This window comes from Dermacentor andersoni, chromosome 1, assembly GCF_023375885.2.
Source record: "Dermacentor andersoni chromosome 1, qqDerAnde1_hic_scaffold, whole genome shotgun sequence".
Lineage (NCBI taxonomy): Eukaryota > Metazoa > Arthropoda > Arachnida > Ixodida > Ixodidae > Dermacentor > Dermacentor andersoni.
This window is the reverse complement of record NC_092814.1, coordinates 404,009,362-404,021,446: the sequence shown is the minus strand read 5'-3', so window position 1 is coordinate 404,021,446 and position 12,085 is coordinate 404,009,362. Positions and strand designations below refer to the sequence as shown.

Genomic DNA, 12,085 nt, shown 5'->3' with positions numbered 1-12,085 from the left:
GATGGGGTCAGTTTGGCTGTGCAACCAACGCACTATTTGTTTCGATAAACGAAAGCGACGCCAGAATTCACTTTCTACCATTTCTTCAAACGCGTTTCGCACCGCCACTGGCTCTCCTTCCTCCTCGAGCAAAGCTAGCGCAACAACATAAGTTCCCAACGCTACCGCGATTTTCTCGAATTAAACTATGGATCGGATCCGAACGTCCCATTGTGCAGCCGCAGCCGCCGGTTAGATTCAATCTAATCCACCAGACGCGCCATGCGAAGCTGGTCTGATAACGAGCGTATAATTCGCTCCAACCTGCCCAACAACCGTCGGATTCGGCGCCTAGCAGACCACATGCTCGGTTACATGATTGCTCGGTTGCGTGTCGTCATTTTGACGTCACCAAAAGCGGGGTCGCGCCCTACGGCTGGCGACGACGGCGCGGAGTAGGCCAATCGCGCGCGCCAGTAACCGAACGAACGCGCCGAAGAACGATCTCCGATCACGCTCCTGGGCCGCTATCTTGTACATGTTCGAAAAGCCGACGTTCGATTTCACCTCATGCGATTGGACTAGATGGCCTAAGCCGCGATATCGACGCGGTCTGGACAGTAATCGTCGTCATCATCATCATCATCATCATCATCATCATCATCATCAGCCTGGTTACGCCCCCTGCAGGGCAAAGGCCTCTCCCATACTTCTCCAACAACCCCGGTCATGTACTAATTGTGGCCATGTCGTCCGTGCAAACTTCTTCTCATCCGCCCACCTAACTTTCTTCCGCCCCCTGCTACGCTTCCCTTCTCTTGGAATCCAGTCCGTAACCCTTAATGACCATCGGTTATCTTCCCTCCTCAATACATGACCTGCCCATGCCCATTTCTTTTTCTCGATTTTGACGATGTCATTAACTCGCGTTTGTTCCCTCACCCAATCTGCTCTTTTCTTATCCCTTAACGTTACACAAATCATTCTTCTTTCCATAGCTCGTTGCGTCGTCCTCAATTTAAGTAGAACCCTTTTCGTAAGCCTCCAGGTTTCTGCCCTGTAGGTGAGTACTTGTAAGACACAGCTATTATACACTTTTCTCTTGAGGGATATTGGCAACCTGCTGTTCATGATCTGAGAATGGCTGCCAAACGCACCTTAGCCCATTCTCATTCTTCTGATTATTTCCGTCTCATGATCCGGATCCGCCGGCACTACCTGCCCTAAGTAGATGTATTCCCTTACCACTTCCAGTGCCTCGCTACCTATTGCAAATTGCTGTTCTCTTCCGAGACTGTTAAACATTACTTTAGTTTTCTGCAGATTAATTTTCAGACCCACTCTTCTGCTTTGCCTCTCCAGGTCAGTGAGCATGCATTGCAATTGGTCCCATGAGTTACTAAGCAAGGCAATATCATCAGCGAATCGCAAGTTACTAAGGTATTCTCCAGTAACTTTTATCCTCAATTCTTCCCAATCCAGGACTCTGAATACCTCCTGTAAACAGCTGTGAATAGCATTGGAGAGAACGTATCTTCCGGCCTGACGCCTTTCTTTATTGGGATTTTGTTGCTTTCTTTATGGAGGACTACGGTGACTGTGAAGCGGCTATAGATGTCTACCAGTATTTTTACATACGGCTCGTCTACACCCTGATTCTGTAATGCCTCAATGACTGCTGAGGTTTCGACAGAATCAAACGCTTTCTCCTAATCAATGAAAGCTATATATAAGGGTTGGTTATATTCCGCACATTTCTCTATCACCAGATTGATAGTGTGAATATGGTCTATTGTTGAGTAGCATTTACGCAATCCTGCCTGGTCCTTTGCTTGACAGAAGTCTAAGGTGTTCTTGATTCTATTTGCGATTACCTTAGTAAATAGTTTGTAGGCAACTAACAGTAGGCTGGTCGGTCTATAATTTTTCAAGTCTTTGGGGTCCCCTTTCTTATGGATTAGGATTATGTTAGCGTTCTTCCAAGATTCCCGTACGCTCGAGGTCACGAGGCATTGCGTATACAGGATAGCCAGTTTCTCTAGAACAATCTGCCCACCATCCTTCAACAAATTTGCTGTTACTTGATCCTCCCCAGCTGCCTTCCCCCTTTGCATAGCTCCCAAGGCGTTACTTGTGGGATTTCAAATTCCTCTAGACTATTCTCTCTTCCATTATCGTTGTGGGTGCCACTGGTACTGTATAAATCTCTATAGATCTCCTCAGCCACTTGAACTATCTCATCCATATTAGTAATGATATTGCCGGCTTTGTCTCTTTACGCATACATCTGATTCTTGCCTATTCTTAGTTTCTTCTTCACTGCTTTCAAGCTTCCGCCGTTCCTGAGAGCATATTCAATTTTATCCATGATATACTTCCTTATGTCAGCTGTTTTACGCTTGTTGATTAACTTTGAAATTTCTGCCAGTTCTATTCTAGCTGTAGGGTTAGATGCTGTCATACATTGGCGTTTCTTGATCAGATCTTTGGACTCCTGCGATAGCTCACTGGTATCCTGTCCAACGGAGTTACCACCGACTTCTATTGCACACTCCCCAATGATGCCCACAAGATGGTCTTTCTTTGCTTCAACACTAATGCCCTCTTCCTGAGTTAAAGCCGAATATCTGTTCTGTAGCATAATCTGGAATTCCTCTATTTTCCCTCTTGCCGCTAACTCATTGATCGGCTTCTTATGTACCAGTTTCTTCCGTTCCCTCCTAAGGTCTAGGCTAATTCTTGTTCTTACCATCCTATGGTCACTGCAGCGCACCTTGCTGAGCACGTCCACATCTTGTATGATGCCAGGGTTAGCGCAGAGTATGAAATCTATTTCATTTCTAGTCTTTCCGTTCGGGCTCCTCCACGTCCACTTTCGGCTATCCCGCTTGCGGAAGAAGGTATTCATTATCCGCATATTATTCTGTTCCGTAAACTCTAATAACTCTCCCGTGCTATTCCTAGTGCCTATGCCATATTCCCCCACTGCATTGTCTCCAGCCTGCTTCTTGCCTACATTGGCATTGAAGTCACCCATCAGTATAGTGTATTTTGTTTGCACTCTACCCATCGCCAATTCCACATCTTCATAGAAGCTTTCGATTTCCTGGTCATCATGACAGGATGTAGGGGCGTAGACCTGTACAACCTTCATTTTGTACCTCTTATTAAGTTTCACAACAAGACCTGCCACCTTCTCGTTAATGCTATAGAATTCCTGTATGCTACCAGCTATATTCTTAGTAATCAGGAATCTGACTCCTAGTTCTGCTCTCTTTGCTAGGCCCCGGTAGCACAGGACGTGCCCGCTTTTTAGCATTGTATGGGCTTCTTTTGGCCTCCTAGCTTCTCTGAGCCCTATTATATCCCATTTACTGCCCTCTAGTTCCCCCAATAGCACTGCTAGACTCGCCTCACTAGATCACGGTCTAGCGTTAAACGTTGCCAGCTTCATATTCTAATGGGGGCCTGTCCGCAGCACGGGATTCTTAGCACCCTCTGCTGCGTCGGAGGTCTGACCACCTCCGTGGTCAGTTGCTTCGCAGCTGCTTGGTGCAGCGGTGGTGCAGCGGTGGCGTCGAGGTAGAACACCCGCCCGGTGCCGCACAATTTTCCACCGGATTAAAAAAAAATCAGCGTGTTGATAAAATTGCATAAACAGGCCAGGAGTGTGGCCTGATCCCGGTGACCAGAACCGGTAACGCCCTCCCTCACTAGAGCAGTTTGGCCACCTTGGTGCAGTACTTGGCCACAACCTCCTATATGAACGCAACAATCAAACCCCGGCCCTGGACAGTCGCGCGAGGCGAAATCGAACGTCGGCTTTTGGAACGTGTAGAAGATAGCGGCACAGGGTCGCGATCGGAGATATCTTGTTCGATGCGCATTCTGTTCGGTTGCAGCAACGTCCCAATGTGGCAGTATGCAAAATTTGTGACAACGGGGCGGAGAGAGCAGCCAATCAGGAAGCGGTGACCTCCCCGGAAGTTTACTTCCGTCGTTTAATTGTCGTCTGCTTGCGGAAAGTATACTACAAAACGAAATGTTTCTCGTCTTCCAAATGAATGAAATCTTTATCTAAAAAATGTATTTTTTCTCCTCAAGCCCAAACACGTTTTCAAATAATAGTACGTGTGACTACTGCAATTTATAACTATTAGCTTCTTTGCGTCGTCTCTAGGTGGTGTCGCGTACAGCGAGAAAAAAAGAAAAAGAAACGACGGGAAGAGTGGCGCACTTTTCCAGAGGAAGCGACAACATTCCAGTGCCTCGCTGGCACCGATGATGGGGTCGATTTCGCTGTACAACCTACGAGCTATTTGTTTCGAGAAACGAAAACGACGCCGCAATTCACTTTCTGCTATTTCTTCAAACTCGTTGCGCACCGCCACCCGCTCTCCTCCTTCCTCTAGAATCGCCAGCGCAACAACCTATGTTCCCAACGGAAGCACCATTTTCTAGAATTAAACTATGGATTGGATCTGAACGTGCCATGCCACAGCCGCCGGTTGGATCCAATCCAATCCAATCAACCAGACGCGCCATGCGAAGCCGTATGATCGCTCCAAACTTCCCAGCTCCCGTCGGGTTCGGCGCCTAACAGACGAAATGCTCGGTGGGAGGATGATTGACAGGAGCGTGTCGTCATATTGACGTCACCAAAAACGTGGCCGCACCACGCGGCTGGCGACGTCGGCGCGGAGTAGGCCAATCGCGCGCGCCGGTAACCGAACGAATGCGCCGAACAACCATCTCCGATCGCACCCCTGGTCACAACAACAGCCGGATGAGCACGGTCTGATAACACAGCCGGACAAGGCAATCCTGCACACGACTAAGGCAATCCTGCACATACGACGCCTATGTCACGGTATGAGACCTATGGCGCAGCACACGCAGGACCACATACCACCATAAGGAAACCGCTGTTGCGCCCCAACAACATGGCAAAAAAGTACCACGTGGCTTTCTCCACACGTTTCTCCCAGCGCGCAGAGTGGGTAGGGCCACTCCTCACTTTTTTTTCCTTCATCCATGTTTTAAATGTACCGGGCGGCTTCTTGGCGAGTGTGCCAAAGTATGAAAATCATCATCATAATAAACACGAAGAGACGCTTGTCCGATCCCCTGTTGTTGGCATGTGCGATAGTATGTAAATCATCATCAACACGCGGCAATCATCTCAAAGAGCTAGCTTGTGCTGGCACGATATATACCGCAGTTTGATGGTCGATCCCCGGTTGTGGGCATATTTCACATTACGGAAATTATCATCATAGTCAACAGGTGGGGACCATATGAAAGAGCTGGTTTATGTTTATGCGGAATAGGTATACATGCGATTGTGGCCTAGAGAAACACACGTTTTCTTAACGGGATTCAACACATGGGACATTTGATGACTACCAAATGTACAACAGCATACAACGCCGTACGGCTTGAGCTAAATGAGCTGTTGGAGATGCGGTTTGAAGAAATAAAGCAACATCAACTATTTAGATTTGGAATCCATACTGAGAACAGTTTTCAGCAAAGAAAGATACAAAAAGTAAAGGCAGACCAAGTGAGACACGGCTCTTGAGTATCTCACATAGAAATACATTTTTTTTTACTTCATACCTCGACGCTTCCTGCAAAGGCGTTGTAGAAGACTAAGAAATTCTTTCTTCTTTAAGACACAAATTGCAGATTGTGTAAAGAGCCAGTAACCATTGATCATTATTTCATTGATTGTTGTGACGCTGTGTCTCTTTGGGATATTCTATAGTGAACATTGAAAGAGCGTATAGAAATTACTGCCATCGCTACCAGATACCTCAATGTGACCGAAAATAGAACCAATCGCCATACGACCTCATTTTCTTGTTAGATTGCATAGTCTCTGGGGAGCAAGAATGATAGATATAGATACCGAAACACTCAGAACAATGAAAAAGTCTTCCAGGAATAAATATTTCACACACGCGGGTTATACAGGTGCTCTTTATAATCTCTTGACTTGTTTTACCTGCTGTATTTGTGTATAAGGTTGTCTCATTATTGTCTTATGATCTGATTACCGGAAGTGTTACGGTTTTGCTTCCCTGTAGTAAAGAAAAAAAATGCGATTGTGGTGCTTTAGTATTTCCCGTAGGCGTGGAGAAATAATTTCTCAGTGTTCCCACGAACCGGGGCGCCATGCATTTGGAGACAACGCGCGGGCTTCAAGAGCGCGGCGCTAGGTGGTGCAGCGTGCATACTTTGATCGAGTATCATTGTCTTGAAAAGCTAGGGTGTCGCTTGGAACGAAGACTGTATATTTCCGTCCTGATGATGCCGCCAATGATGATGATTCTAGTTCTAGTGGTACGAGCTAATTCATCGCGAAATGGAGAACGAGAAAACTTATTTTGCAAGTAGCTTATTCGCTGGACGACTGAAGCACGCAAATCCTGCGTCCTCGTTACGTTGTAGTAACAGCGTAACAATGTATACTGTACATTGTAGTAAAAATGTGCGACGTGCACAGTTTGTCGTACTCCAGCTTCGAAAACTGCGTGCACACTCCACAAAAGCTCTAACGAAGGCATAACTGGATGACATGGATCGCACTGCGCAAGGTTAGAAATTGTTGCTCGTGTATAATAAACTAACTGCCAGTTCGCGTTTCACTAGCTCGCGTTGCCTATATGGTTGCTTTGTGTACGTATCTAGTCACTCATGTACTGTTCGTTTACCGACAGACAGCTATATTTTGCTTTACAATGCTGCATGCGTTGCTACTAGAAGGCCGGCTTTTCAGAGCCATGCACCAATTCATGTGGTGTTTTGATTATTTGTTTATGTATTTCTTTATTTTCAGAGGGGGAGTTGGAGGTTGAAAAAGACGACCAGGTGCTGGGCCGCATGGGACCCGGCAAGGCGTTCGGAGAGTTGGCCATACTCTACAACTGCACCCGCACGGCAAGCGTCAAAGGTATATCGCTCGCCATCCCTCGGTATATTTGTTTCTCAGCAAAGGAACTTGATTGATTGTTTTGCTAAATAAAGGCTGTTTTGAATCAAGGAAAGGGATACTGAGGTAAGTAATCTGCACTTGAGATAGACGATGCAAGTGAAATGAATAATGTTTAAAAGAAGTGAACTGGTACGCAACACAATTTACAGGAAACGCGTGTTGAGCAGCAACAAGCCCTTTTTGCCTTCACTCCGTCTGTTAATCTAAAACACTAACGTATACGAATTCGTATGTAAAACTCAAAGAAATTATTTCGTCCCTATGGACTGGAATCGTCTTCGTGAAAGGCTAAATGCGACATAAGACTTTATCCTCACTACATTCAGGCTGCCCAAGCTATTCTGCACGAAGATTCATCAAGACTAAGTGCATTTTCGTAGGCTCGTTACGAAAGCGTCAGTAATTTATAGTTCCTGACATCCACTAACTACATTTTAAAAATCATTAGTGCATCAGATAATTATTTTTAATCAATTAGCCAACTTTCCATTTGTTCATTTTATTGTCAAGATGTCAAATAAGGAGTTTTAGAGAAACGTAAGATGCGCTGAAATAAACTGTTTGAAAGAACACGCACGTTGCTATCGTCGCCGCTCGGTCCAATATCAAACGAACAGCCTGTGTTCGCATTGATACTTTGATGGCGCGGTTATCTCGAGCGCACTAGAGTTACTGTATCGTAAAACAACTCTAGTGTGCGCAGTCGCACGGCATTTTTCAGATTTCGTAGGCCTCCTCTCTTAAAAAAAAGCACCACGTGGTGTGCATCTTGCTGTAAATATCTCATTATGACGCGTTTACAATTTGCTACATCTCAATAATTGTTATGTTGACACCGAGATCAGCAATAAACAAGTTATCTAATTACTTTTAAATTTCTTATTGGATGTTAGAACTTAAAAGTTGCTGTCGGCTTTTCTACAGTACTCCAAACAAGACACACTTGGTCCTATTTCGGTCCACAGATTCGTCTCTGTCTTTCTCTTTTTAGGTTTCGTGTATGATAGCCGTGGCACCCTGTAGTATATAAACGTTTTCGAGCAGTTAGGATGATGAGGCCATGATTATGACAGCTGTGGTGTTATGCTATTTTTTCTCACAGGTTCCGCTTTCAAGCTTACGTTCTTCTTGTCCGTTGCGTTGGATTTAGTGTGGACATAAGTTAATTATAATCTCGAATACATTTCGCTTCAATCTCGTTTCATTTTATCTTCAAATAGATATTTAGAAATCACCTTGGACAATTCGATATTGTGTTGTACAGTTATTGATGATTCGCACTGCAGAGCGGTAATGAACAATTTAACTCTTCATTGGACGAGCGTGCATTTGCCAATCATCACTCATGCTTACTTTCATTTGAGAACGCATTCACAACAGCATTCATGTCATGGGCGCAATTTGCTTTTAGAATTGGCAACAAAATTAAAGAATGTTCGCATACTGAAGGCGCGTCTCACAAGGAACGACACTCGCTAGCGTTGATAATTTGGTGAACAACTTTCACAGCGAGAACAGGCAATGGATGTACTTGTGACAATATATTTTAGTAAATACTTGAACCGTTAGACGTGCGCGACAAGTCGTATTGTTCACTCAGGTAACTAACGGTGTTTCCGCAATTCATAAACATTAATCTTAGAGCCTGTGATGCAATGGTAAGTATTAAAACGGCGTGAAATTCAGTGATGTTCGCTTAACAGGAATGGCTGACAAGCCTGAGCTGAAATATTTGTCATCCCTGTGGACTAAACTCGTCCTTGTGAACGGCTGAATGCGACGTAAAACCTGATATCCGCCCAAAAATCAGCTATGCACTACGTATGCGTTCCACTTCCCTCCCCTGTATTGCGTGAGGAAGGCATTCGGGAAACTATTAACTCAAACGCTAATATATTACACAGCTGGATCCGGGGACTGCAGCATAACAGGGGATTAGGCCGGACTAGTTGGTGTTGCGTCTTGTTCAAGAGCGCGAAAGAGGCAAACAATGGTAAAAAATGGGGGCCATGAGAACAGTGCTTGTATACGTCCCCCGCCCCCTTTTTTCTTGCCGTCGTTTGTCTCGTTTCGGGCAGTTTAACAAGCTGCAACATGGTGCTATAGTCTTAGGATTTATGTTAGGCAGATACAATTTAAATGCTGCCCTGCTTTAGTTCGACTATAGCAGCACGTGCCCCGATTAGAATAAATAAATGAATAATCGTGATATACTTCTTTATTCGTTGTTTCAACATTACAATTAGAAGTATAAAACGGTGTCCTGCTCTTCAAGTACTGCACCTGTAAGAGCAGTATTTGTTTATTATCTCCGTGAAAATGGCCATTTAACGTAGAAAATGGTGTCCGGATGTTCAAGCGATCCACCTGATATAGAACCCTAACAGGTTCACCGCAGCCCTTTAAGGACAAAAATGTGAATTAAGACGTGCAAACAACAACAACTCTAACAAGTGATATTCGGCACAAGCAATTTTTGAAAAAATAAGTTTGAAATCAATGAATGAAAACAGGATATATTATACCAACGTACCTCTTTTCAGTCACTTTCATGGAGTTCATTTGTTACTCATTTTTCTTGTAGCGGTGACGAAGGCCAAAGTGTGGGTGCTGGACCGACGCGTCTTCCAGGCGATCATGATGAAAACCGGACTTCAGAGGCAGGAGGAGAACATCCAGTTCCTAAGAAGGTCTCTAAGTTTGCCTCTCATGCTGTGTGTATATGCTGGGTCTTTTTTTTAACTACAGTGTGACGTTGTAGTGCAATGCCGTGCTCGGTCCTCTTTTTGCAGTATTCCGCTGTTGAGCTATGTTCTCACTGCAGGGAGCATGGCGTTGATAAAAAACAAACGCGAACAGCAGCGTGTAAGCCTGCGCGTTATTCCAACTTGTCTGGCGCTCGGCTCTGAAAGATGTTCTCGCTTCGCATTGGTGATATCAATACTGAAGCGGACGGCGGGCTTTCATACCGTCTACACTGCACTAAGGTTCACACTCATGTAGCAGCTCGACCCCAACTTGGCAGCCCAAAGCTGAAAAAAAAATTTACAACTAAAATTGAAGAGAGAGTGTAAGTGCAGCTTGTGTGCAACCTCTTCGTTTCCGAAGCGTGCGCTCTCTTCGTACATCGTTGTGAAAAGTTTTAACGTCAACCACTACGTCAAACACCACACAGATAGCACTTGGGACGTCTAGGTGAGCGTGCTGCCGAACACCAGGCCTAGACAGTGAGGGCGCTGGACAGGCGCCCGCTGCGTGGCGCGCATGCGCGAGCAAATAAATGCGATATGAAAAAGAAAAGCACCGAATCTGGCCAAGACCGCCAAAATAACATTATGCAGATCCAACGCACATGTTGGAATCTATGGGAGGCGAAGCTCTTTTTCTTAAGCGGTTAATTGCACGCCATAAAATTGCCCATTTCGTTCCCACATACTTAGCGTAAAGGAAACTGGTGTGCGTATGTGCTATTGCACAGCCCTGCTTCACGATGTCAAAAATATTACATTGGCTTGTAATTCTTCATTTCTCATTATTTGTTTTAAATATACCGGCCACTTATTGGCCGATTTCCGGTTGAGGGTATGTAGTGCAATCGTCATTATAATAAACACGTGGCAACCATCTGAAAGAGGTAGTTGATGTTAGCACGAAAAAAATGTAGCTGCAGTTGCGCATATAAATTCACGAGTGCAGAGTCAGAACCATTCAGAGGAAGCTAAAAAGTCAACAATGGCAGTAAACAAAAGAAAAAAAAAAGCAATTGTGGCCGAATGGCTTTACAATTGGCTGCTGCTGGGGGATGTCCGAGGCTCGAATCCTGCCGCCGGACGCGCTTGTTGTTTTTTTTTTTCTTGCTTGTTTTTTAAGAGTGGGGATGAACCTATTGGGGCGCGAACCCGACTACTGACGGGCCGAGCGACCTAGGTAGAAGCATCAGATGTTAGGGAAGGAGAGCTCCGGTTTAAAATTGCACATAATCAATCCACGATGAATGTATGTGTAAGCAACTAGCCAGAACGAACGAACGAACGAAGGAAAGAACTAACGAAAGAACGAACCAACAAACGAACCAACGAAGGTTTTTCTTGCCGAGACTAACCACAAACCATCGACCACAGACCAACCATGAAAGCGGGCTAAAGCGGCAAAGAAAGCTATTCGCTTTAAATAGTGCAGCTCTTACATGAATGTCTACGATATTACTCATCGTGGCGGCAGGATTTAAGGTTGTTTAAATATTCGTAACTTGTACGAAGGCGCGCGTTTTAGTCTTAACCGTCCGCTTAGGGAGGCCACCTAGAAGAAAGCTGCAGGTCAGTATATTGACACGTGCACTTGCCTATCTTGATCGGGCACCCACGTTTCGCCGCCTAACAAATGTTATTGCACAGCGCGGGACGCGCCTGCATATATATCGGAAGTTTCTGGAATGTTATCGATACTTCTATCCGCTGTCTGTTGCCGCCGAACCTTGTGTTATTTGATTCCATCGCGTGACGTGAATGGTGTAGAACTTTGTGGAAGACACGCGGGTCCGAGGGATTATTCTGGAACATTCAACGACTGCTGTATAAAAGCCGACGCGCTTGACCCGCTGATCAAATTTTCGACGATCGTCGAGTGTGTTCGCCGCTATCGTTGTTTTTTTAGTGCAGCCTGCTTTTGAGGGCACAAGTTCGCCCAATAAAACGCTAGTTTCTATAACCACAGTTTTGCTGCCTTCTTCACCGTCACTACTACGCGACATCTGGTGGAGGTGCTGGGTACGTTCATGTACCGGACGCCCCAGACAAGCCGTAATTCAAGGCCGAACCGAAAGACAACACCAACGTCGTTCCGGAACATCGAGCAAGCCGCCGGCTACAGCAGGTGCCCCCGGAACACACAATTCTACCAGAGACGACCAAGAAGATCGTCAGAGAAGATCGTCCAGAGACGACCAAGAAGACATCCCCAATGGCAGCCGCAGTTGTCCCAATAGTTCTACAGCAGCCCATGGAGCCACCGACGTTCCGCGGTTCCACATTTGAGGACCCGGAAAGCTGGCTAGAGACGTATGTGAGGGTCGCTACGTTTAACAGTTGCGACAGCGACGACAAGCTGCGA

At 45.6% G+C, this 12,085-nt stretch overlaps 1 protein-coding gene across 1 annotated transcript in view; it reads left to right on the top strand.

The window, feature by feature from the left end:
• The window catches only part of LOC126518611 (cGMP-dependent protein kinase, isozyme 1-like), a 648,418-nt gene that overhangs the window by 340,542 nt on the left and 295,791 nt on the right, over window positions 1-12,085 (top strand). Inside the window, exons 4-5 of the mRNA XM_050168386.3 lie at window positions 6,821-6,934; window positions 9,561-9,666. Of these exons, the coding sequence (XP_050024343.2) occupies window positions 6,821-6,934; window positions 9,561-9,666 (220 nt within the window). The remainder of the gene's footprint in view (window positions 1-6,820; window positions 6,935-9,560; window positions 9,667-12,085) is intronic.